The 20,872-nt window shown below is 40.0% G+C and overlaps 1 protein-coding gene across 3 annotated transcripts; it reads left to right on the forward strand.

Annotated features, from left to right (window-relative positions):
• The first annotated feature begins 805 nt into the window (after positions 1 to 805).
• Positions 806 to 16,568, forward strand: prkacab (protein kinase, cAMP-dependent, catalytic, alpha, genome duplicate b). 3 transcript variants are annotated; one of them, XM_086033545.1, is made up of 13 exons: positions 806 to 1,106; positions 1,331 to 1,439; positions 1,515 to 1,636; positions 2,825 to 2,886; positions 6,317 to 6,445; positions 8,090 to 8,188; positions 9,621 to 9,703; positions 9,807 to 9,933; positions 11,770 to 11,865; positions 13,642 to 13,764; positions 14,898 to 14,957; positions 15,062 to 15,166; positions 15,249 to 16,568. In XM_086033545.1, exons 3-13 carry the CDS (start codon positions 1,591 to 1,593, stop codon positions 15,372 to 15,374), a joined length of 1,056 nt encoding a protein of 351 aa, XP_085889671.1. In that variant the 5' UTR covers positions 806 to 1,106; positions 1,331 to 1,439; positions 1,515 to 1,590; the 3' UTR covers positions 15,375 to 16,568. The 3 variants fall into 3 exon arrangements, with proteins under 3 accessions (XP_085889671.1, XP_085889669.1, XP_085889670.1); XM_086033543.1 differs by having other exon boundaries at positions 808 to 1,106; positions 1,331 to 1,636; XM_086033544.1 differs by lacking the exon at positions 806 to 1,106 and having other exon boundaries at positions 1,122 to 1,439.
• The last annotated feature ends 4,304 nt before the right edge of the window (positions 16,569 to 20,872 follow it).

Consider the following 20,872-nt stretch of genomic DNA (forward strand, 5'->3'; position numbering starts at 1 on the left):
GTAATAATATATAATTCAAGGTCATTTAAACACATTTGTTATATCAGTAGTTTGTATCAAACTATGAGCCCTTTGAATTGTTAGTACTGAATTGGCTCTCAGTTTCAAAAGGTTGTTGACCCCTGATTTTCACAGTCATAACAACCTCAAACTATGATATAGCTCACAATGAAAATTAGTTTCACACTCCTAAAAAAGCTGACAGATCCTCTCATAATGTTTTAATTTTATTTATAAATTCTAAATTTGCACTTTGTCAATTTGATCACATATGCTCCCTGGTGACATGTGAGTGTATACACAACTTTGGAAGAGGACAGACACTGCAAAATTATCCGTTGATTTTGTTATTCATAGCTGCAGGTTGTTTGTGTTTCATTGCGTAAAATGTTCTTGATTCTGTAATGAGAGCATAAATACCAAATACAAATATTTGCAGATAAAAAAAATCTAACTATCCAAATGGCTCCAGTGTTTTTCTTCTGGTGCTGTAGCATGTGTGACATGATAACATTTAAATATAGATGGGGCTTTTGATTTTGGGGCACGTTCGTCCAAGAGAAGAATAGAGATACGTTACAGTCGATGATGAGATGCTTTCATTTCGGTCTTTGGTTGGTGCAGCAGAAAAGCTGCGTTCTCTAGTTCCTCCCGCGTCCGTCTGCCATACCGCGTCCTGCCAAGCCGGCCAGACCGCGCCGCGCGTGCGTTCCATTCTGACCAACATTTCTAAAAATAGCTCGTGGTTGACGTCACTCGGCGAAACGTGTGAGTCGCTTAGCGGCGGTAAGGTAGGGGGGTGGAGACCACAGAGGAGTCTAAGAGCTTGTGTCTGTATTTGGAGGGATTTAAGAGTGCGATACCATCAGCAGTCAAACGGCAGCCTCGCACTCGCAAACATTATCACGGTCCTGCCACGCGAGGTCAGCGGCGGAGGAATAAATCGGTGACGTTACCCCCATCCCAACCTCCACCCCACCTTAGTTTAAGGGGGGTGGGATGCTGCCGTTGATTGCTGAAGACCAATCACAGCGCGGAGCCGGACGTCGCTGTAGATTGTTGGCCAATAGGGAGCCGAGACCAAGCTGTCAATCAAGTCGGATTCGGTGAGTGGGCGGGACGTTCACTGGGCTGTAGTTCCGTCATCCAGCTCATCTCCGGGGCTACAGGGGGCCAATGTTGATTTGGGCGAATTCCCGTCGATATAGATGGACAGTAGGTTTTCAAAAATCTCAGGTTGCTAGCACGAAGGCTTTCGACTGATAACAACGCACCCCCGTTCTCCCGTTGCTGTTTTTATTTCATTTTATTTATTTATGTTTTTGGGGAGGCTGGGGTGACGGTGGGAAGCCAGGGGGCCTCGCTCGGAGGGTGCTGCAAGGAAGCAGAGGAGAAGACTGACTCCTCCGCGACCCGGGGTGTCGCTCGATATCGGCTCGGTGAGCGAGCGGCTGCACCCTCGCGACATCAGCAGCGGACAACCTGTTCAAGATCAACACCTTGTTTGGATTTAGGGAATACAGTCTAGTCCTAATCGACCTGCTTGGCGGAGCCCGAGAGCGACTGATCGCCCGTTGACAGGTAGCCATCATGGGCAACGCGCCCACGGCTAGGAAGGGCAGCGAGATGGAAAGCGGTGAGTAGAGCAAAGTAGCACGCTTCACACCTGAGCATCACCTGGCCGGCGCCAGCCTCCTCGGAGGCCTTACGATTCATTTATTAAGAGACACATTGGACTTTTCTGTATATGCAATCCAAATAGTACACACTGGCGGTTGTACAATCTGAGCTATACATTATGTAAGTAGTAGCGTGGTTTGTGTGTGCCACGGTGTACAACTGCATTACATCAGCCCCTGCTAATGTTTTGCACCTCTCGTGAAGTCAAATTAAGCAACGATCCAACGAAACATCAGAAACGGCTGTGTGTGATGCACAGTACTTAGTGTCAACCACAATAGTAAACATCCTTTGAAATCACAGAATTCTAAGTCAAGGCGCGTGGGCCATAATCATTGTATGTGTCCCCAAAAATCAAATTATGGGTCTGTGTTTCGTGTCATCACTTTTAATAATACTGAGGTTTTTCGAGCATTTTTTTTTTGTCACCAAATCTCTTAAGTAAATAAATTGACCAATATTTAAACTACATTTTTGATTTATGATTTAAACAAGTGATCCATAATTAGGTTACTTGTTGAGGTGTTTACATACATTTCTATTGTTTTGAAACTTGGCTGTGCCCTCAAGTTTTCTCCCTGTACTGCGGTTTCCTCCCACATTCCAAAACATGCTTGCTATAGGTTACTCGAAGACTCTAAATTGTCCAGTGGTCGCTTGTCTACACGTGCCCTAGTAAGGCATATATATATATATATATATATATATATATATATATATATATATATATATATATATATATATATATATAATGTATATGTATATATATATGTGTATATGTGTATATATATATATATATATATATATATAGGCAGTAGGCGGGGGACACCCTGAACTGGTTGCCAGCCAATCGCAGGGCACACAGAGACAAACATCCGCACTCACAATCACACCTAGGGGCAATTTAGAGTATCCAATCAACTTACCATGCATGTTTTTGGAATGTGGGAGGAAACCGGAGTGCCCGGAGAAAACCCACGCAGGCACGGGGAGAACATGCAAACTCCACACAGGGAGGCCGGAGCCGAGGTCGTGGGTATATATATATATATATAAAATGTAGTATTATGTAGTTAAGAAAAGACTGCTTTTTTCCTCTTGGTAAGAAAAAAAAATCAAGCATTGTTGGTCTTGTCTTCTACAGTCAAGGAGTTCCTTGCTAAAGCCAAAGAGGACTTCCTAAAGAAGTGGGAGAGCCCTGAACAGGTGAGCAAAACCGCCATACAGTAAGTACATCTACTGTACAAGTGGTCCTGGATGGAAGATGTAATTTTATTTTTTTTCCATTTCATTCTGTTCAAACATGTCAAATGCTGTCTTATCAAATATCTCAGTGTCATATGCTTAAACCTTTGCTTTATTTTAAAATAATGTAAAGTTCCGTATCAAGAACCAAAAACAAATTATTCATTCCCACTCCAGCTGTGAATTTGTGTTTGTTTAATGGGTACCTTCTGGCTAGAAATGAGACAATAAAGTGGTAAGAAAGTAATTTTGAAGGAGAAAACATCTTTGCACCATTCTAAACGATTCTGACAATGTCTAGAACAGGGGTCAGAACGTTTTTTTTAAACTGAGAGCTACTTCTTGGGTACTGATTCACACAAAGGGCTACCAGTAACATTTTCTGAAATGACTGGTAAATCAACTCACCATCATTCCATATCTTATCTTCACAAATGCTATGGTTTGGCCATGCACACAATGCTGACCTTAGAAGTATACTATTTTTTTTTGTTTGTTTTAATATTGTCAATTCCAAATTTACACTGCTGAAAGTATAATTTAAAAAGAATAGCACCCCAAAAAAACTTACAGCAGCCCACGTCTTTTTTTAAACTTTCATTTTTTAGATTAGCAACACAAAACAAGCAGATCACCAGTGAGTTATTTTTAGAACAGGCCTGCGGGCTACTCACATGGTCCTTGGGGACTACCTGGTGCCCATGGGCACCACATTGGTGATCCCTGTTCTTGCACAACCAATAGAATTGTAATCACCAGTAAATTCAGAACATTGGATATGACTGTATTGAGAAAAGCTATGAATAATTACCATGAAAATTGATATATTTTATTATATTTCTAATGTAAATAAATGTAGATAGTAGTAATAATTGTTCATAATAATATTAATTAACATTAATAATAATAAGAAATATAACATACATCGAGCGGCACGGTAGTCGATTAGTTAGCACGTCCGCCTCACAGTTCATAGGTCGTGGGTTCGATCCCGGCTCCGGCCTCCCTGTGTGGAGTTTGCATGTTCTCACCGTGCCTGCCTGGGTTTTCTCCGGGTACTCCGGTTTCCTTCCACATTCCAAAAACATGCATGGTAAGTCGATTGGACTGTCTAAATTGTCCCTAGGTGTGATTGTGAGTGCGGATGTTTGTCTCTGTGTGCCCTGCGATTGGCTGGCAACCAATTCAGGGTGTCCCCCGCCTACTGCCCAAAGACAGCTTGGATAGGCTCCAGCACGCCGCGCGACACTTGTGAGGATAAGCGGTATGGATAATGGATGGATGGATAACATACATCTTTTGGTACATACTTTTGTCATTTGTACCTTTAAAAGATCACCATTTCTCAAATTAAAACTATGCCGTTGAACTGCTCACACAAAATTTGGCCTATTTATTAATAATATTAAGCTTAGGGTAGATACAAGAAACCACATGTGGGAAGAGTGCATTTATGCTTAGATATTTAGTTGTTCGAAGCATGTTTAGGACAAAAGGTTAAAAGGGACATCTTAGCACAGTATAGAAATATGCACAGCTATGCTGTATGTGCAATTAAAGAACACAAATATTACTTGATTCTCCTAAATATTAAAGCGGCCAAATGAACTTTTTAGCTCTAGCCATGCTAATTAGTAGCCATGCTAATGCTTAAAATGCTGATTCTGCACCAGAAACACCCCCAAAGTGGTGTTTTCCTCCATTGACCCATCCTTGAGCATTCCTGCTCATTCCTCCTCTCTATACACCAGCCCCGCCCAATCCAAGAAATTGACTGGCTCCTCACTTTTCTCCTTCACAAAGTGAGGAGCCACCTCCGTACCGCCCCTACAGACTAAATACATGCCAAATTCCTGAGAGCAGCTACCAGTTAAACACACCAGGATTGAGGAGAAGTGGCTCCTTTCACACACTGGGTCCCATTCACTTGAATGAGAGGTCTCCAGCCGCCAGAGTGGAGCATCACCACTTCCCTGGTCCAACGGTTGTTCCTCCTGTGTCAGGGATGACGGCTTTGTACAGCCACAGACTGGCTTCGACACCACAGAGTGAAGATGATGAACCGTTGAATCAGAGGGGTGCCCAAATGAATGACAGTGAGCATTCATGAATGAATGACGGTGAGCTTTGCGTGCTGCTCACAAAATCGCACTGCTTCCTCCATAGTACATATGAAACTGTAAATATGGTTCCCCTGGTTCAATGTTGTTGTAAAACACAAAATATGTGGACTGAAACACAGTATTTTTGTCGTGCGGTATGGTGCCAAGCGGAGTGGTGTGCAGTGTAGGGCTGTTTGGGACTAACGGAAAAGCGGCACTAGGACGGAATGTCCATTTCTGACGATATGCAATACCGTATTTTACGGACTATAAGCCGCGACTTTTTTCCTAGATTTTGAGCTATGCGGCTTATAGTCCGGTGCGGCTATTCTGTGGATTTTTCTTCCACCGCTCGGGGCGGTCTAACTGGAATGACAGTACAATTCAATACAGTACATTTCCCATTAACTGGATGTGACTGCAGGTGGAGGGGTTCAACAGGCGAGGGCGCCATAGACTAGGTTATTGCATTAGGTGCTGTAATGCTTCGATTTTATTTTTTCCTAGAGGTCCCTGAAGTGCACATGAATGCGATTGGCTGATGTTACGTTTGCTCTGTTGTTTCGATGTGAAATTCTATTGTTGATTTAGCACGTCGTGTGTTAGATTGGCTGACTTTATTAACATAAAACAAGACAGGTGCATATGTAGAATGTAGTAGAACAATAGATGGTGGAGTCTGGTGGACATTAGCTGACAAACTGGAGCGGCAGTCGGCAGTGAAATGAAGATATGTACTACTGTTTATTTTCTCTTGGTTCTCTTCTGTTTTAATCAGCAACGTTGCGGCAGTGTTAAAAGTCACTGTTAGGAAAGAATGTGCTCAGGTACATACATGTACATTTATAGTTCATAACCGTTCTGTAAATGCAGTAAATATAAAAGTTTTCGACATAGATAGGTGTGGCTTGTATAAAGGTGCGGCTTATTTAAGTCTTTTTCCAAAATGTTCTAAAAATAGAGTGGGTGCGGCTTATATAACGGTGCGGCTTATAGCCCGAAAAATCCGGTACTTTATGATTTTAATTCTCGTGCATTGAAATGGTTGAATAAAATAAAAACAGCTGAACATGGTGCCATAGATCTAAATTTATGATGCTAAATTATTTCAAATTGTGGCATGACACATTTTCGAATTCATATTTTCTTAAAGTTGTTACTGTCTTCTAAAAGTGTAGTCTTTATCAGATAGATCAGATAATGAAAGTTGCCTGACAAATCCTAAAACTTGAAATACTTTTGTCAAAGAAAACAAACCAAACTGACACTTTGTGTTTTCCTTCTTTCAGAACACTGCTTGCCTGGAGCAGTTTGAGAGGTTGAAAACTCTGGGCACGGGCTCATTTGGTCGTGTTATGCTGGTGAGGCACAGAGAAACGGGACAACATTACGCCATGAAGATACTCAACAAGCAGAAGGTCAGTCCGGGCCAGAGGTCAGAGTGCACTATCAGGCACAATACCAATTTTGAAAGCGGTGATGTTGTGTTTGGATGCTCACAGAAAACATTGCAATGTAATTGTAAAAGGTTGAGAAGTTTTGACTAGATATAGTCGGGCTCGCCTTCACACACAGCTTGGGCTCTGGTACCAGTCCTTTTGAGACGTGTTGGACTCTATTTCACTCTGGAGTTGCCCCCGGTGAAAGACACCGAGGAGGTGTGGGTATGCTTGTTGATTATTGGTGGTCGCCGCTGTGACAAGGCGTGGGAGGACTTTCTTGTGGCAATGAAGAACAATTTCTGGATGGCTTTGACGAAATTCTGGTCCACCATCAAGCGTCTCAGGAGGGGGAAGCAAGCCCCCAGCAGGTAAGGTTTATCCGGGGGCGCTAGAGAGGAGGGTACATCATCAAGTGTTATCTGAGATTCAGGAGGAGCAATACGGTTTTTGTCCTGGACATGGAGCAGTGGACCAACTCTACGCCTCAGCAGGGTCCTAGAGCGAACATAGGAGTTCGGGCAACCAGTCTACATGTGTTTTGTGGACTTGGAGAAGGCATTTGACCGTGCCCAGTGGGAGTCCAGTGAAGGGTACTGTAGGAGTATGGGGTACTGGCCCACCTGATACAGGCTGTTCGGTCCTTGTACGACCTGTGCGAGAGTTTGGACCGTGTCGCCGGCAGCAAGTCGTATTCGTTTCGAATGAGGGTTGGACTCGACCAAGGCTGCCCTTTGTGAGTGATTCTGTTCAAAACTTTTATAAAAACTAAGAACAAGTGCAGCCAAGGTATTGAAGGGGTCCACTTTAGAGTCCACAGTAATGCGTCTCTGCTTTTTGCTTTTGATGTGGTTCTGTTGGCTCCATCAAACTGTGATTGCGCTGAGGGCTCAAATAACGACCAATCATGGCTCAGTTTCAGAAAACAGGTGCGCTGTGATTGGTCGTTACGTGAGCCCCGAGCAACTGTGATATCATTTTCAGTTGAAAGACATGACAAAATGGCCGCCCCCAGTGATGACTAAAAACAGGTGGATTAACTCTTATTCCACAAACGCAATATTTATCAGAATGCCTTGTTTCAACTAGTGGGCTTGCATGGAGCATATTCTTAAAAAATAAAATGTTTGGGTTGACTTTGCTTTAATAAAGTATTTGCATCAGAAAATCTCCTCTTCTCCATGTTAAGGGTATTAAAATTCAAGAAAATAATGGGACAGAAAAATCAAGGGATTTTGTTTACAATAAATAAAATATGCGATTAACTACGTTAACTATGGAAAATGCGATTAACTACGATAAAAAATTGTAATTGGTTGACAGCACTATATATATATGTATATATATATATATATATATATATGTATATATATATGTATATATAATTTTATTTTATTTATTGTATTTATTTATTTTAACCCCCAAAAATTGTCAAAAATGCTAATAAACCTCTAATATGCATTTTCATATTGAGAAAATTCGACACAGGAAGGCTAAAGCTAAGATTCGAGCCTCAGATTCATAACTGTGAAGCAGATATACATGTATTCATTGTTAAAAATTGAGAAAACACTTGTGTTTCACAATTAAGCCATTTAACTTCTCACTTTCTCCCAATTTTAGGTGGTGAAGCTCAAGCAGATAGAGCACACTCTGAATGAAAAGAGAATTCTTCAGGCCGTCAACTTTCCTTTTCTTGTGCGGTTAGAGTACTCGTTCAAGGTAAGATGATCTTGATTGTCTCTCCACAATTGTGTATTGTTGTATGCTGATGCCATGTGGGAACACCTCGACAGCAGCCCTGTTTGACACTGGACCTGGTCCCCAGCTGGCCATTCTCCACTTAAGGCTTTATCTATTTAAGATGTTTGGATGAACCTTAAATGCCCCAGGACTGAATACTTTGATGCCTCAGATAAACCTATTAACAGCAGGCTTGCCCAGTGTCTGGTTTTTATACCTCCTTGACATTTTGCTGAATTATTTGGTTTATGGAACGAGCCGGTTTGTATCTTCCAAGGATAGCAACAATGATCTGCAGTTGAATCAATCCATGGTCCACGTGAGGCCATATTTACAGTATTTGATACAGGACTACTGCAATCCCATTTCATTTTAGATGCTTTTTGTGGAGGGCGGCCTCTAGTGGCACATTTTTTAGACTAGATTATAGGAGCTCTGTTTCATCAAAGGTGACGGTCAGTATTTTGGTGGCAAAAGAATGCCTTCTGAATTTTAATAGAAAATATTATTAATGCAATAGTCCATTACTGCCAAGCCCAGTAAACATAAGGAAAAGATGAGGGAAGAGTCAAACTCTTCAACTCATCTGGCCTCATTTGTTACACACAGAAACACTGTTTTTCATTTATCAAAACATATATAGTAGGTTATATCATTATCTTGCCATGTCACTTAACCTTAAAATCGTTCATTTTCTTCCTGTTGCGCCTTAATACTGGAGTGTATTTTAACGTGGTTCAGGTGTTTTGTACGGTATTATATACAGTAAGGCAAGGCAGCTTTATGCAGAACATTTCGTACACATTGAGAAGCGGATTGGATAATGGATGGATGGATTCTAACTCAATGTGGTTTACATAATTAAAAGTACAACACTGAAAAGTATTTTCAAATGAAAGAACTAAAGACTAAAATAAAAGGTAGCTTACTAAAATGACAAAGAATGCAGTGGAAGAAAAAGATTAGGGAAATGTGTTTTTTCAAATGCTTTAAAAGACCTCAATCATAGGTATGGTTAAAAAAAAAAATGCATAGTTTTAAACCTCGAATTAAAAGCATTTACTCCTGAATGCAATATCACAGACATGCCTTCACTGTCATGTCAATTGATACTGTAAAGATGAAAGAGAGCCGTGCTGAAAATGAAACATTAATGGAAGAATACAAATGTTTACGGAAAACTTCCCAAACCACCATATTGTTCGAAGAAAGTTGGTAGCAGCAGGTTGCAGCGATAGAACATAAAATCATTCTGTTCTCTGAATGAAAATGTTGTGACTGTATTGTTGGTTAGCCACAATTTTAGGCCCTTTTTCATTATGATATAAAAAGTAGCTATGGAGTTATTTGTATTAGCCCAAAAATATGCACTTCTTGTATGCAGACATTTGTAACACTCCCTTCTCAACAGGACAACACTAACCTTTACATGGTGATGGAGTATGTGCCAGGTGGAGAGATGTTCTCCCATCTACGGAGAATTGGCAGATTTAGGTTAGTATGTAGTTGACATGAAGCATTTTTGAGGGGCATCATGATAATTGTGGTTCTGCACATTTGTACTCCTGCGTACATGTATGTGTGCCTACGTTTGCAGTGAGCCTCATGCTCGGTTCTACGCTGCTCAAATTGTTCTGACCTTCGAGTACCTGCATGCTTTGGACCTGATCTACAGAGATCTGAAACCGGAAAACCTTCTCATAGACCAACAGGGCTACATACAGGTAAATTTAGCCCCTAATAAAGAAATACAAGAAAATATAGATGCTAAAGCTCTACGTAGCTCTAAGCTACCCTGAATGTGTGTGTTTGTGTGTGTATGTATATGTATAGATGTAGTGACGAACTGTGTTTACTGACAGTTTTTCGGAGGTGTTCCTGAGAACACCTGGCAATATCCTTTGCACAATGAAGCCGCTTTTTAATGCAATGTCGCTCGAGGGATCAAAGGTCATGGGCAGTCAGTGTCGGCCTTGCCGCTTCCGTGCAAAGATGTCTCAAGATTCTTGGAATCTTTTGATGCTATTATGGAGTGTAGATGATGAAATACCAGAGTTCCTTGCAATTGTAAGTTGAGAAACTTTGTTCTTAAACTGTTGCTCACCCCATCCTTGCTTGTGAGCACCTGAGTCTTTTGGGGACGCTCCTTTTATACCCAATCATGACACGTAACTGTTTCCAATTAACCTGATCACCTGTGGAATGTTCCAAATCTATATATTTTTTTTATCCCTCAACTTTCCCAGTCTTTTGTTGCCCCGTCACAGCTTTTTTTAAATGTACGCAGTTGTGCCAAAGCACTTTATTAAAAACATGAAATAATAACGGCGGCACGGTGGTCGACTGGTTAGCACGTCCGCCTCACAGTTCAGAGGTCGTGGGTTCGATCCCTGCTCCGGCCACCCTGTGTGGAGTTTGCATGTTCTCCCCGTGCCTGCGTGGGTTTCCTCCGGGTACTCCGGTTTCCTCCCACATTCCAAAAACATGCATGGTAAGTTGATTGGACTGTCTAAATTGCCCCTAGGTGTGATTGTGAGTGCGGATGTTTGTCTCTGTGTGCCCTGCGATTGGCTGGCAACCAATTCAGGGTGTCCCCCGCCTACTGCCCGAAGACAGCTGGGATAGGCTCCAGCACGCCCGCGACCCTTGTGAGGATAAGCGGTATGGATAATGAATTAATGAATGAATGAAATAATAACAATAATACAATCATATATACTGTAACCAAATCTTGTATACGGTACTGTGTACTGTATCAAAATCTTATCCAAATCAAAATACACTATAGACTCCTACACTACAGGAGGTGAAGGGATCGATCACCCCTTGTTGCATAATGTTGTTTGAAGCTGTTTAATTGTATTATTCCATTGAAATGCAGATAGTACTAGTACTAGATAGTCTATCTGTTGCCATTCATACAACATAGTAAGTCAAAGCTAATTGCGAGTATATAAGTTTTGTGTTCAATTAAGCAGGCACAGATTTCACACTGAGTAAGTCAATTTTGGAGTAAATTAAGAGGATGGGTGGATGGATGGGTGGATGGATGGGTGGATGGATGGGTGGATGGGTGGATGGGTGCATGGATGGGAGCCGGAGTTGCCGTTCTCCGGCGATACCGCCTGTCGTCTGTTGCCAGTGATGGTGGGAGTCGTTAGCCATATAACAGAGCAACGAGCGTAGCACAGCAAAGATGGCTGTATTTATGGCACTCGTTCCCTATGCTCATTAAACACAACTCAAGATTATTTTGTTAGCTCTCAAGTTCTCCTACAGTACACAGCTGTGCACCACTACGCACACAAACTTCTGCATTATTCTCCCAGGCAGCCCCGTTCCTCCCGCGTTTGAACTCCAACCGCAAATGGCTGATGAATATTCAGTATGAGGGTGGATTCGCAAATTTTTATTGGTCCACTGTGACGTGTTCGGTAATTTCATTGGTCTGATGTGATGAGACTATGGGTAAATCCTTTGGCGGCTTGAAGCTCGTCAGTAAAAATTCATAGATAGATACTCTTACCCAGAGTTAAATCATTGGACTTTTCCTCTCACAGGTGACAGATTTTGGCTTTGCCAAACGTGTAAAGGGCAGAACCTGGACACTGTGCGGCACCCCAGAATACCTGGCCCCTGAAATCATCCTTAGCAAGGTAAAACACGGTTTTCCTCTTTTTACATCTTATATAGCATTCACTACTTTTTTCTTTCAATCAATGTCATAAACTGTTCGTGTTTGAATACATTAAAAAAATGTGTCCTTGAGTCACTCAAATGGCGGTATAGTATAAAGCTATTATTATTTTTTAAAAATACAAACAAAACAAAAAAACCTTGTTCAGTGGTGTTAGCCAGTTCAGTTCAGCATGACATGAAACCATCTTTTGAGGCTGTGAATTAAAGTGATAAAGGGTTACTGTTTATTCATCAAGACTCAAGTTTAGCTCGAGGGTGGCAAAATGACATCACAGTTGCTCAGGTCTCAGGTAATGTCCAATCACGGCTTACCTGTTTTCTGAGTATGTTCATGTGAAGTACGCGAACTGAGCTGTGACTGGGGGTTACCCGAGCCCTGAGTAACTGTGATGTCATTCTCAGTCGCTCCAGCAAGTAACAAAATGGCCGCCCCCTGAGATGGATTAAAATCCATCCACACTAATCAGAATACTGTATTTATATTTATATATAATATGTTCTATAGAACATATAGATAATATATAGAACATATTATTGTAAAGAACATTTCGCAGTGATTATTGGTGTTTTTTAAAATGCATTTTTGTAAAAACTGAAGATATTTTGAAAATATTTTAATATATAATTTTTCTTACTGGACACAGCCATATAGCAACAACAGCAAAAGTAACACTTTAAAATCCTTTTTTTACAACAGTTGACTGTAACAATTGGTGAGCGATAAAAGCTAAGCTAAGAAAGAGTTGTCTTTTGAAAGGTGTGCCAAACTTGTTTTCTTTACAGACCACGTCGTAGTTTTGGTTTCCCTTAGAGGGTTGCTTATAAGTGTGTAATCACGTACGTACTGCAAATGTATAATCTTTATATGGGCGTAACGGTAGGTTAAAAATCACAGTTTAATTAGTACCTTCGTTGTAAGGTGACGCTTCGGCTTATATTTCATACAGTAAGAGAACAAAATGCAAAATATAAAACTGCTTATCTTTTGGGCCAGATTTGTTGCTGTTAAAAATTAAAATGCTCGCAGTAAATGTTCCAATAAATGAAAGATTCCCAAATAATAAAAAAGAGAAATGTTTAAGATCAAATTAAAAAAAAAAAATAAAAATATGTAATAATATTAACTGAATATTTTTTTTCTTTTTAGGAAAGTACAACATTGACAATTTGCCTTAAATGAATGATACAATAATTGTTTGATAAGGCTGAATTTTTATGCTCAACAAAAACACTCATGGCCTTTTTCATGCTGCACTGATACTGCGGTGATGTTTCAAATGAGTTTAAAAGTCTGAATTGTTACACTCCTAGCCCTAATAATAACCCCATCACATGAATACGTTATTACGTTAGTGTCCCTGCATTTCATTGTCATCATCAGTCACAAAACAATAGTGGGAATCTTTCATAGGCCGCATAAAATGATGAATCAAGCTCGCGGGACTTGGGTTTGACACGTGTCATATAGTAGTGTAACTGCATCGCCAAATAACGCAGTTATTTTCTTTTTATTACTGATATCGTACTATGCATACATAGTGTACTTCATATATATTATCATTTTACCCATATTTCTTCTTTTTTTTTTTACATTTATTTAGGGAGTTGTTTTCCAGATTTGCAAGGAAATATTAACAATACAGGGATTCTTCCTTTTACTGTAACATGTTGCTCTGTGACTGCACTTAACGTGTTTATGAGATGCCTCATGACCATGTTCTCATCTTAATAAGGGATATAACAAGGCAGTGGACTGGTGGGCGCTGGGCGTACTGGTCTATGAGATGGCAGCCGGGTACCCTCCTTTCTTTGCTGACCAGCCCATTCAGATCTATGAGAAGATTGTATCGGGGAAGGTATGATTCACTCTCTGACTGACACTTATATATTGATCACCGTACGTTGACAACTGTATACATGAAATTGCAATTTTAGCTCCTCAGGAAAAAAAAACCAAACGGTTTACAACAACATTTTTCAAATACACCAAAGACAGCTGATAGATTAAACGCCAGAAATCTAAATATAGATTTTCACAGCCATTTACAATATGTATTGACATCAATGCCTTTTACTGGACAAAAGACAGAAAAGGAGTAAATCCTTAGAGAGGGCTGCTACAGTATATTTTCAGCTACAGTGGTGCATGTTGGTCATTTTTATGAGGTGACTTCAATCATAAAAAGAGTCTTTACAAGCTGCCAGCCATATTTAATGCAGTCGTTGGTTTAATCATCTCATCATGATTTAACTTAAATCAGCACCGGCCTGGAATTCACAGTATGCTGATGACATTTGAGTAGATATACTTAAATATTTATTTGACCTTCAATTTCTACTCATATTTTTCATTATTATTATTGGATTCATCATTTCGCTGTCAACAAATTCAAATGCAGAAGCAGCTGAGTGCTTGGTTATTATTATACTTTAAAGGCACATTATGAAAATGTTACTTTTGAGCGTTTCATAGTTGTGTGTGAAGTACCCGCCAACCCCTCAGGTGACATTTAACAGGCAAATACATTTGTTATCGGCCTATTTCTTAAATGTTGTCTGTGAGCAAGCTCTTCTGCACTTTTGTCCCACTCTTATAAAACATTTGGGCATAAACATAATCACCCCATATTGACTTTCTCAGCCAATGACATGATCAGTTAGGTGGCTCCTGAGCACCAGCATGTCAAAACCAAAAGCTAAGCAAGCGGCTGTAGCGTGTTTGTTTGAGGCGATGTAGCTACAAATTGTCTTTAAGGTAGGGATGGGCAAGTACCAACACGCGTATTGGTATTGTTACTGGCTTTATTTCAGCATATCGTGTACTCGTGAAGGCAGCTGATACCAGCCACCGATACTGACATGCATAGCTGAGGTTTTTTTTTGTGTGTGTGTATGAATTACATCCTTCACAATCCTCTCATATGCATATGTATATTAAGATACAATGTCTGTAATTACAGATAACATGCAGCTTTGTTATCTGCCTTAGGTGCGTTTCCCATCTCACTTCAGCTCCGACCTGAAGGATCTCCTGAGGAACCTGCTGCAGGTAAAATCATGCAACTATTTTTAATGATAACGTCCCATTTGCGTTTGTTTGCCAAGTGTCTTCAATGAATCGTAATGGAGGAAATGCGTCGGTCTGATTCTCAGGTTGATCTCACTAAACGCTATGGGAACCTCAAGAATGGGGTCAATGACATTAAGGGACACAAGTGGTTTTCAACTACGGACTGGATTGCCATTTACCAGAAAAAAGTATGTGTGCTTTCTGTGTTCGTGCGGTTTGTAGTTTTTGTGTGCAGACGAAGGCCATTTCTCATTTCCCGTCCGTCAACAGGTGGAAGCTCCGTTCGTCCCCAAGTTTAAAGGGCCAGGCGACACCAGCAACTTTGACGACTACGAAGAGGAAGAGATCCGCATTTCTTTCAATGAGAAATGTGCCAAGGAGTTTGCTGAGTTCTAGAGAGTGTGTGAGTGAGCGATTGAGGGAGGGAGTCGAAAAGGAAGCTGGAGGAGTCTGAGCTAGGCTGGTCAAGTGGGAGATGTCAGGAGGAGCGTTACCGCCTCCTTCACAATCGCAAGCACCAGCTGCAAAATGAGGGAAAAGAGATGGAGCGAGGAGAATGATAACCAGCAGTGTTGCCTTTTTCTGTTCTACTTTCTTTATGAGTCCGGCTCATGTTTGGATCCCTTTGTAATGAAGGTGCGCTTCAGATTCATGAGTCGGGGAACCCCTCTTGTTTAGAGTCGCCTCTAAGGTTTCTTCCCTGCTGGTATGGTTTCATCCTTCACGTTTGCAGCCCAAGAGGGGCAAGTCCATTTGTCACAATCAACTGTTTCATCTGTTTGTCATACGTGAGGACCACCGGCACTGGATCAGCCGAAATATGGACTGATTTTTTTAAAATTCACATTGATAATTGATCGATTTGGTGAGCAACAGAAGTTTCAAAGTGAACGCTCAAATCAGACACACACAGGTACACATTTGGCTTGGAAGACTTTGGTTTTGCAACGTAAATTTTTTTCTCGAGCAATTCCGTCCTCCATGTTGTCGACAGCCTATGTCAAAGTCCCCAGTATCATATCTTCTAAGATATGCTGCATTGTAGACAGAAGTCACTCTTGATGACTGCGTGTGCCAGTATTTACTCTCATCGCAACTCGGCAACTTTGTCCATCTCCACAGCACCCACTTTTAAATGTTTCAATGTGTCTCGGTGATCTCATGTCACGCTATCTAATACAAAGACGTGGAGAAGCGAATGGACAATTCAGTTTTGTGAAGAAACCCATAACGTTACATAATGGTATCTCAGGTTTGAACATATCACTCAGTGGGGACATTGGATGAACATAGCTAATGTGGAAATTTCAAGTTCTGGTCAGAATTCAAAGGAACAAAAGGGAATTTTTAGATATTTGATTAGTGTCTTCCACATTGTTACCCTTCCATTTGGTTTTGTGACTGGACAAAAGCCTGTGTTGTCTATGCTCAGATCTCACCTACTCTGCATGTTTTTGCCCTAAAAGGGACCATCTGAGGCAGACTACCTCAAACTGCTTCTGGATGACCAGAGCACTTTGATCTGTCATTGATGCTGGTCTTATTTGTGTCCATTTTTTTTCTAATTGTTTTTAAATATCCCAATGCTCACCTCTTTTTTTGAATGTGTTTTATTCCATGTGGTAATGATGTTGGGGGGGAAAAAAATCATCATATCATTGAATTAGCCAGGAAAAGGGAGGGCATCTGCAGCTCGTCATTGGAGAGGCTAACATGGTTCTTAGTGGACTGAATACTCTTTAACTTACATGAGACATGTGGTCAGTAACTATGTCAGTTAGCTATGACGGCAAGTGTGTTCTGACAACAAATGTGAAAAATCCTAAAACAAAACAAACAGCAAAGTCTTTTACTTTCATTTTATAACTACATTTTGATGCACCGCCATTCACTTGTTCCCAATATTTTAGGAGAATTTCATACAAAATGTTGTGCACTTTAAGTAGTACAAAACACACTTCAGCTGCAGTTGTATAAAGTTGCATGTTTCTATGAATTTAACAATGAATGTGGAGGAAAAATTAAAGGGGCCATTCATTGCCCTGAGATGACTTCATTTCAAGTCTTGACCCCAGGCTTCATTTCGTTGTCTCTTCATGGTGACACAAATGCAGTGGCTACAGGTTTAGCGCAGGATATTCTAATTCAACACATTTATTGAAGAAATGCCTAACCTCAAATTGAACTGCTCTAATTTAGTACACTACTCTTTTTAATTCATTTCAACAACTTACATGAAGTATGCAATGTTTTCTGCATTCATTTATTTGTTTATATATCCCTGACAGCACAGGTCAAGCTGCAAAACATTTTTATGAATGTGACTCAAATTCATTTATTGTTTTTTTCAATAGCGGGCTCCATACCCAAGCTAAGACATAACAATAGACAACACATAAGAGATTGTTGAGCTTTTGCGTTCTAAATACTAACTTGGGACCGCCTTGAAAATGAAATCACACATAGATAGATACAGTAGATACAGTAAATCGGTTTATCCAAATGAAATGTACCTTAACTGATGCTTATCTAACAAAACACTAAAACGACAATTGTTCACTTACTGGGCAGTGCATTTTCTGTCATGAAGAGAAGAGGACATATTGACTAATCAATCTGATGTCAAATTCACTTTGTCATTAGATCGATCCTGGTCATTCCTATTTTTAATACTGTTGTATCCCACTTGTTAAGACTTCACACTTGTATCCCATCCACGTCCGATTCAATGTTGTCTAAAATCATGGACAAAACAAAGTTTGAAGTTACGTATGACTGAACAATATTGTGCGCCCATCGATGTTTCTGCAGTGACACTTCCCCTCAAAGCAGGCACAATGCTGGTATATGTTGTCACATTTTTAGGGAAACGAGAGACTCTGGTGTGAACCATGTTAGCCCTCGCCACACATACAGTTTAAAACGCACACACACACACACACATACACGCACACACACAGAACAAGGGGAAGTCACAGCAGCAGTGACTAAAAACGTGAGTGTACTATTTTGCAACATAAATATCATTCCAATAAAGTTTTACTTGTACAATTATCCTGAAGTTGCCTGTCTTTCCCAAAGTGGATTTGTTGCGCCTTCAAAGTTAATAAACAAATACTGCTACTGTACTTAAATAGATTTTTCAGCTATCTTTATACTACTACTGCTAGTTTCTCATATTGTATTTATTTTTCTGACAACTTTTTACTTTTACTCCTCCGATAACAGATATCTTTGCTTTCCACTTGTTTTGTCCCTCAACCCCAAAAAAGGCTGGTTACTTATTACTTATTAACATGAAAAAGACAAGAAGAAATATATAGCGGGGTTAAGTCAACCGTAGTTGAGATTTTGGTTGATTGATTGAGATCTTTAGGGCACTTATAAGCAAGGGTGCGCATAGCCATATATGTTGGTGTGGTTCACAAATGAGCAGCAGAGGTTCTTGTTTGGTGCTCAGTTTTTTATTGACCTAGCACCTCATGAACTTGGATGAACTTAATATTTGCAGAACATCCAGGCAAAGTATGGAAAGCCAATAAGAGCAGCGACTTGTCTTCAGTGAGATCTTGTAGCTGTATTTAGTGACTTTTTAAACTCATAGAATTCTTCAAAAAACTCATTTGCATTCAATATACAGTTCCCCCGAAAAATGGGGGGAATGCGGGCTGAAACCCCAGAAAAAACAGGAATATTCAAAAAGAGTCCAAATATACGAATCTGCGGGTGCTGAATTGTGAATATGCAGGGGTCGACTGAAGTTTTGTAAGATGTAATGTTTTCAAGATGTAATATTACCATTCACCATTAGATGTCAGAAAATGGCATAGTTGTGCTAACACCGGGTCTTATTTTCAGTCCTACAATTTGAGTAGGCCAAATAATGTTGGGGCGGATTTGGAATAATATGCAGGCATAGATAGAACCCCAATAATATGAGAAGTTTGAGTCGATTTTTTGAGAAAAAAAAAAAAAAAGAGTTCCTGTCGTTAATGGTGGTTTATTGTTCCGCAGTTTTGTGCCGTCCTTGAATGGTAATTCTTATGGAAGAGATTCCTTTGCACTGGAAAAAAATAACTCCGGTACATGCAGTTATTTTGTCGTTTGCTTTAAACCCTTTGTCGTTGGGTTAGGATAGTGGATAATATATACATGCATTGAAAAATTTATTTATAAAAATGAAATATATTAGGGGCTCGTATTTTGCTTGTGTGCATGTATTTTATCCAAATTTACAATAGCATTTTTCTTTGACATATCACTCTAAAAACAGTTGGGTTATTTCATTAATGCAATTTTTGGATTGTTTGTGTTGGGTCAAAATTCTGGGTTATTTCTTAGAAATTAACCCAATTGTTGGTTCAAATTAATACCATTTTACAAATTAATCTATTTAATGGACTGATATGCATTCCTGGCTGACAGACAATCAGAGTGATTGTTACTGACACCGCTTTGCAGACTGCTGTTGGTGTCTTATTCATTCAATTCATGTCTAAAAATATAATTCTAAAAGCATAATTCTAAACACTACTTTTTAATTTAGATTTGTTATCACTCCCACCATGAATGTGCTGAACAAAATTCTGAATACGTATGCATTCTACTTTATGAAACCATGACTGAGACCGCACAACAAACAATGACCTTCCTGTCATGTTAACATTCAGATATCACCAAGTAGGCTGACATGAAATTTGGCTGCCTTGTGACAAAGGCACATGCATGAGGATTGATTAGTGGGCCATACTAAAATCCACTTCTTCCCTCGCTTAATTGAGCCCTTTTTTTTTTTTTTTGCCCATCATCCCCTACTGTTACTGTTGCTGAAATTATGTCAACATCAAGAGTGATGTGCCCGAAGATAAAGACTTTTTTTTTAACTTTCACTTGTTATTAATACATTTTTGGGGAAGGGGCAGTATCCTTAGCATTATAAATAAAATGAATAAAAATAATAATAAATAAATGAATAAAATAGTGGAATAACTCAATTATTTATATTGTTTTGACTCAATTTCTTGTGTTCATTTAACCCTTAATTTTGGGTCAAAATGGAATAACCCAATTTGTTGTGTTAGTTTAACCCTAAAAGTTGGGTAAAAACTGAATAACTCAATTTTTTTTATTCAAATTGACCCAAGTCTGGTTCAGTCCTTTTTTAACACAACAGTTGGGTCAAATTTAACCTCAAAATAATTATTTTTGACCCAACTGTTTTAAGAGTGTACATCTGGTTAGGAAGTGGGTGATACTATGTGGCCCCCCTGTAAAACTGATGAAAAATCATGGCCCACTCCAGCATTTAAGTGGCCTATCCCTGATCCAACATATCAACCTATTAGCTAATCAATAGTATGAAATGTATTATTACCAGTTTAAAAAAAGCTACTTAACTGTGTTTTCGTGATGATAATAGCATTAAGCTGTATTACACTTTTATATCAGCCTATGTACTACACTCATGTGTGCGCTTGTGTGAATGTGAGAATAGGCTAGCTTGACCACAGTCACGCTGGAGGCTGAGCTGCAATGTGCTTGGTATGCAAATGCACAGTGACACAATTGAATTTAGTGCATGTGCGCACCCGCGCACCACTCATGCACCACTTTTTATGAGATAAAACCTGAACTAAGACGCTTTGACACTGATGATGCTACAGATTTGGAGAAGCAAAATATTCCCCACCCATTGTCATATTTAAGATAACTGTTTGATGTTGGGCGGCACGGTGGGCGACTGGTCAGCACGTCCGCCTCACAGTTCAGAGGTCGTGGATTCGATCCCGGCCCCGGCCTCCCTGTGTGGAGTTTGCATGTTCTCCCCGTGCCTGCGTGGGTTTTCTCTGGGTACTCCGGTTTCCTCACACATTCCAAAAACATGCATGGTAAGT

The sequence above is a fragment of the Filicampus tigris genome, chromosome 6 (assembly GCF_054856515.1).
Source record: "Filicampus tigris isolate MCC_2025a chromosome 6, RoL_Ftig_1.0, whole genome shotgun sequence".
NCBI lineage: Eukaryota > Metazoa > Chordata > Actinopteri > Syngnathiformes > Syngnathidae > Filicampus > Filicampus tigris.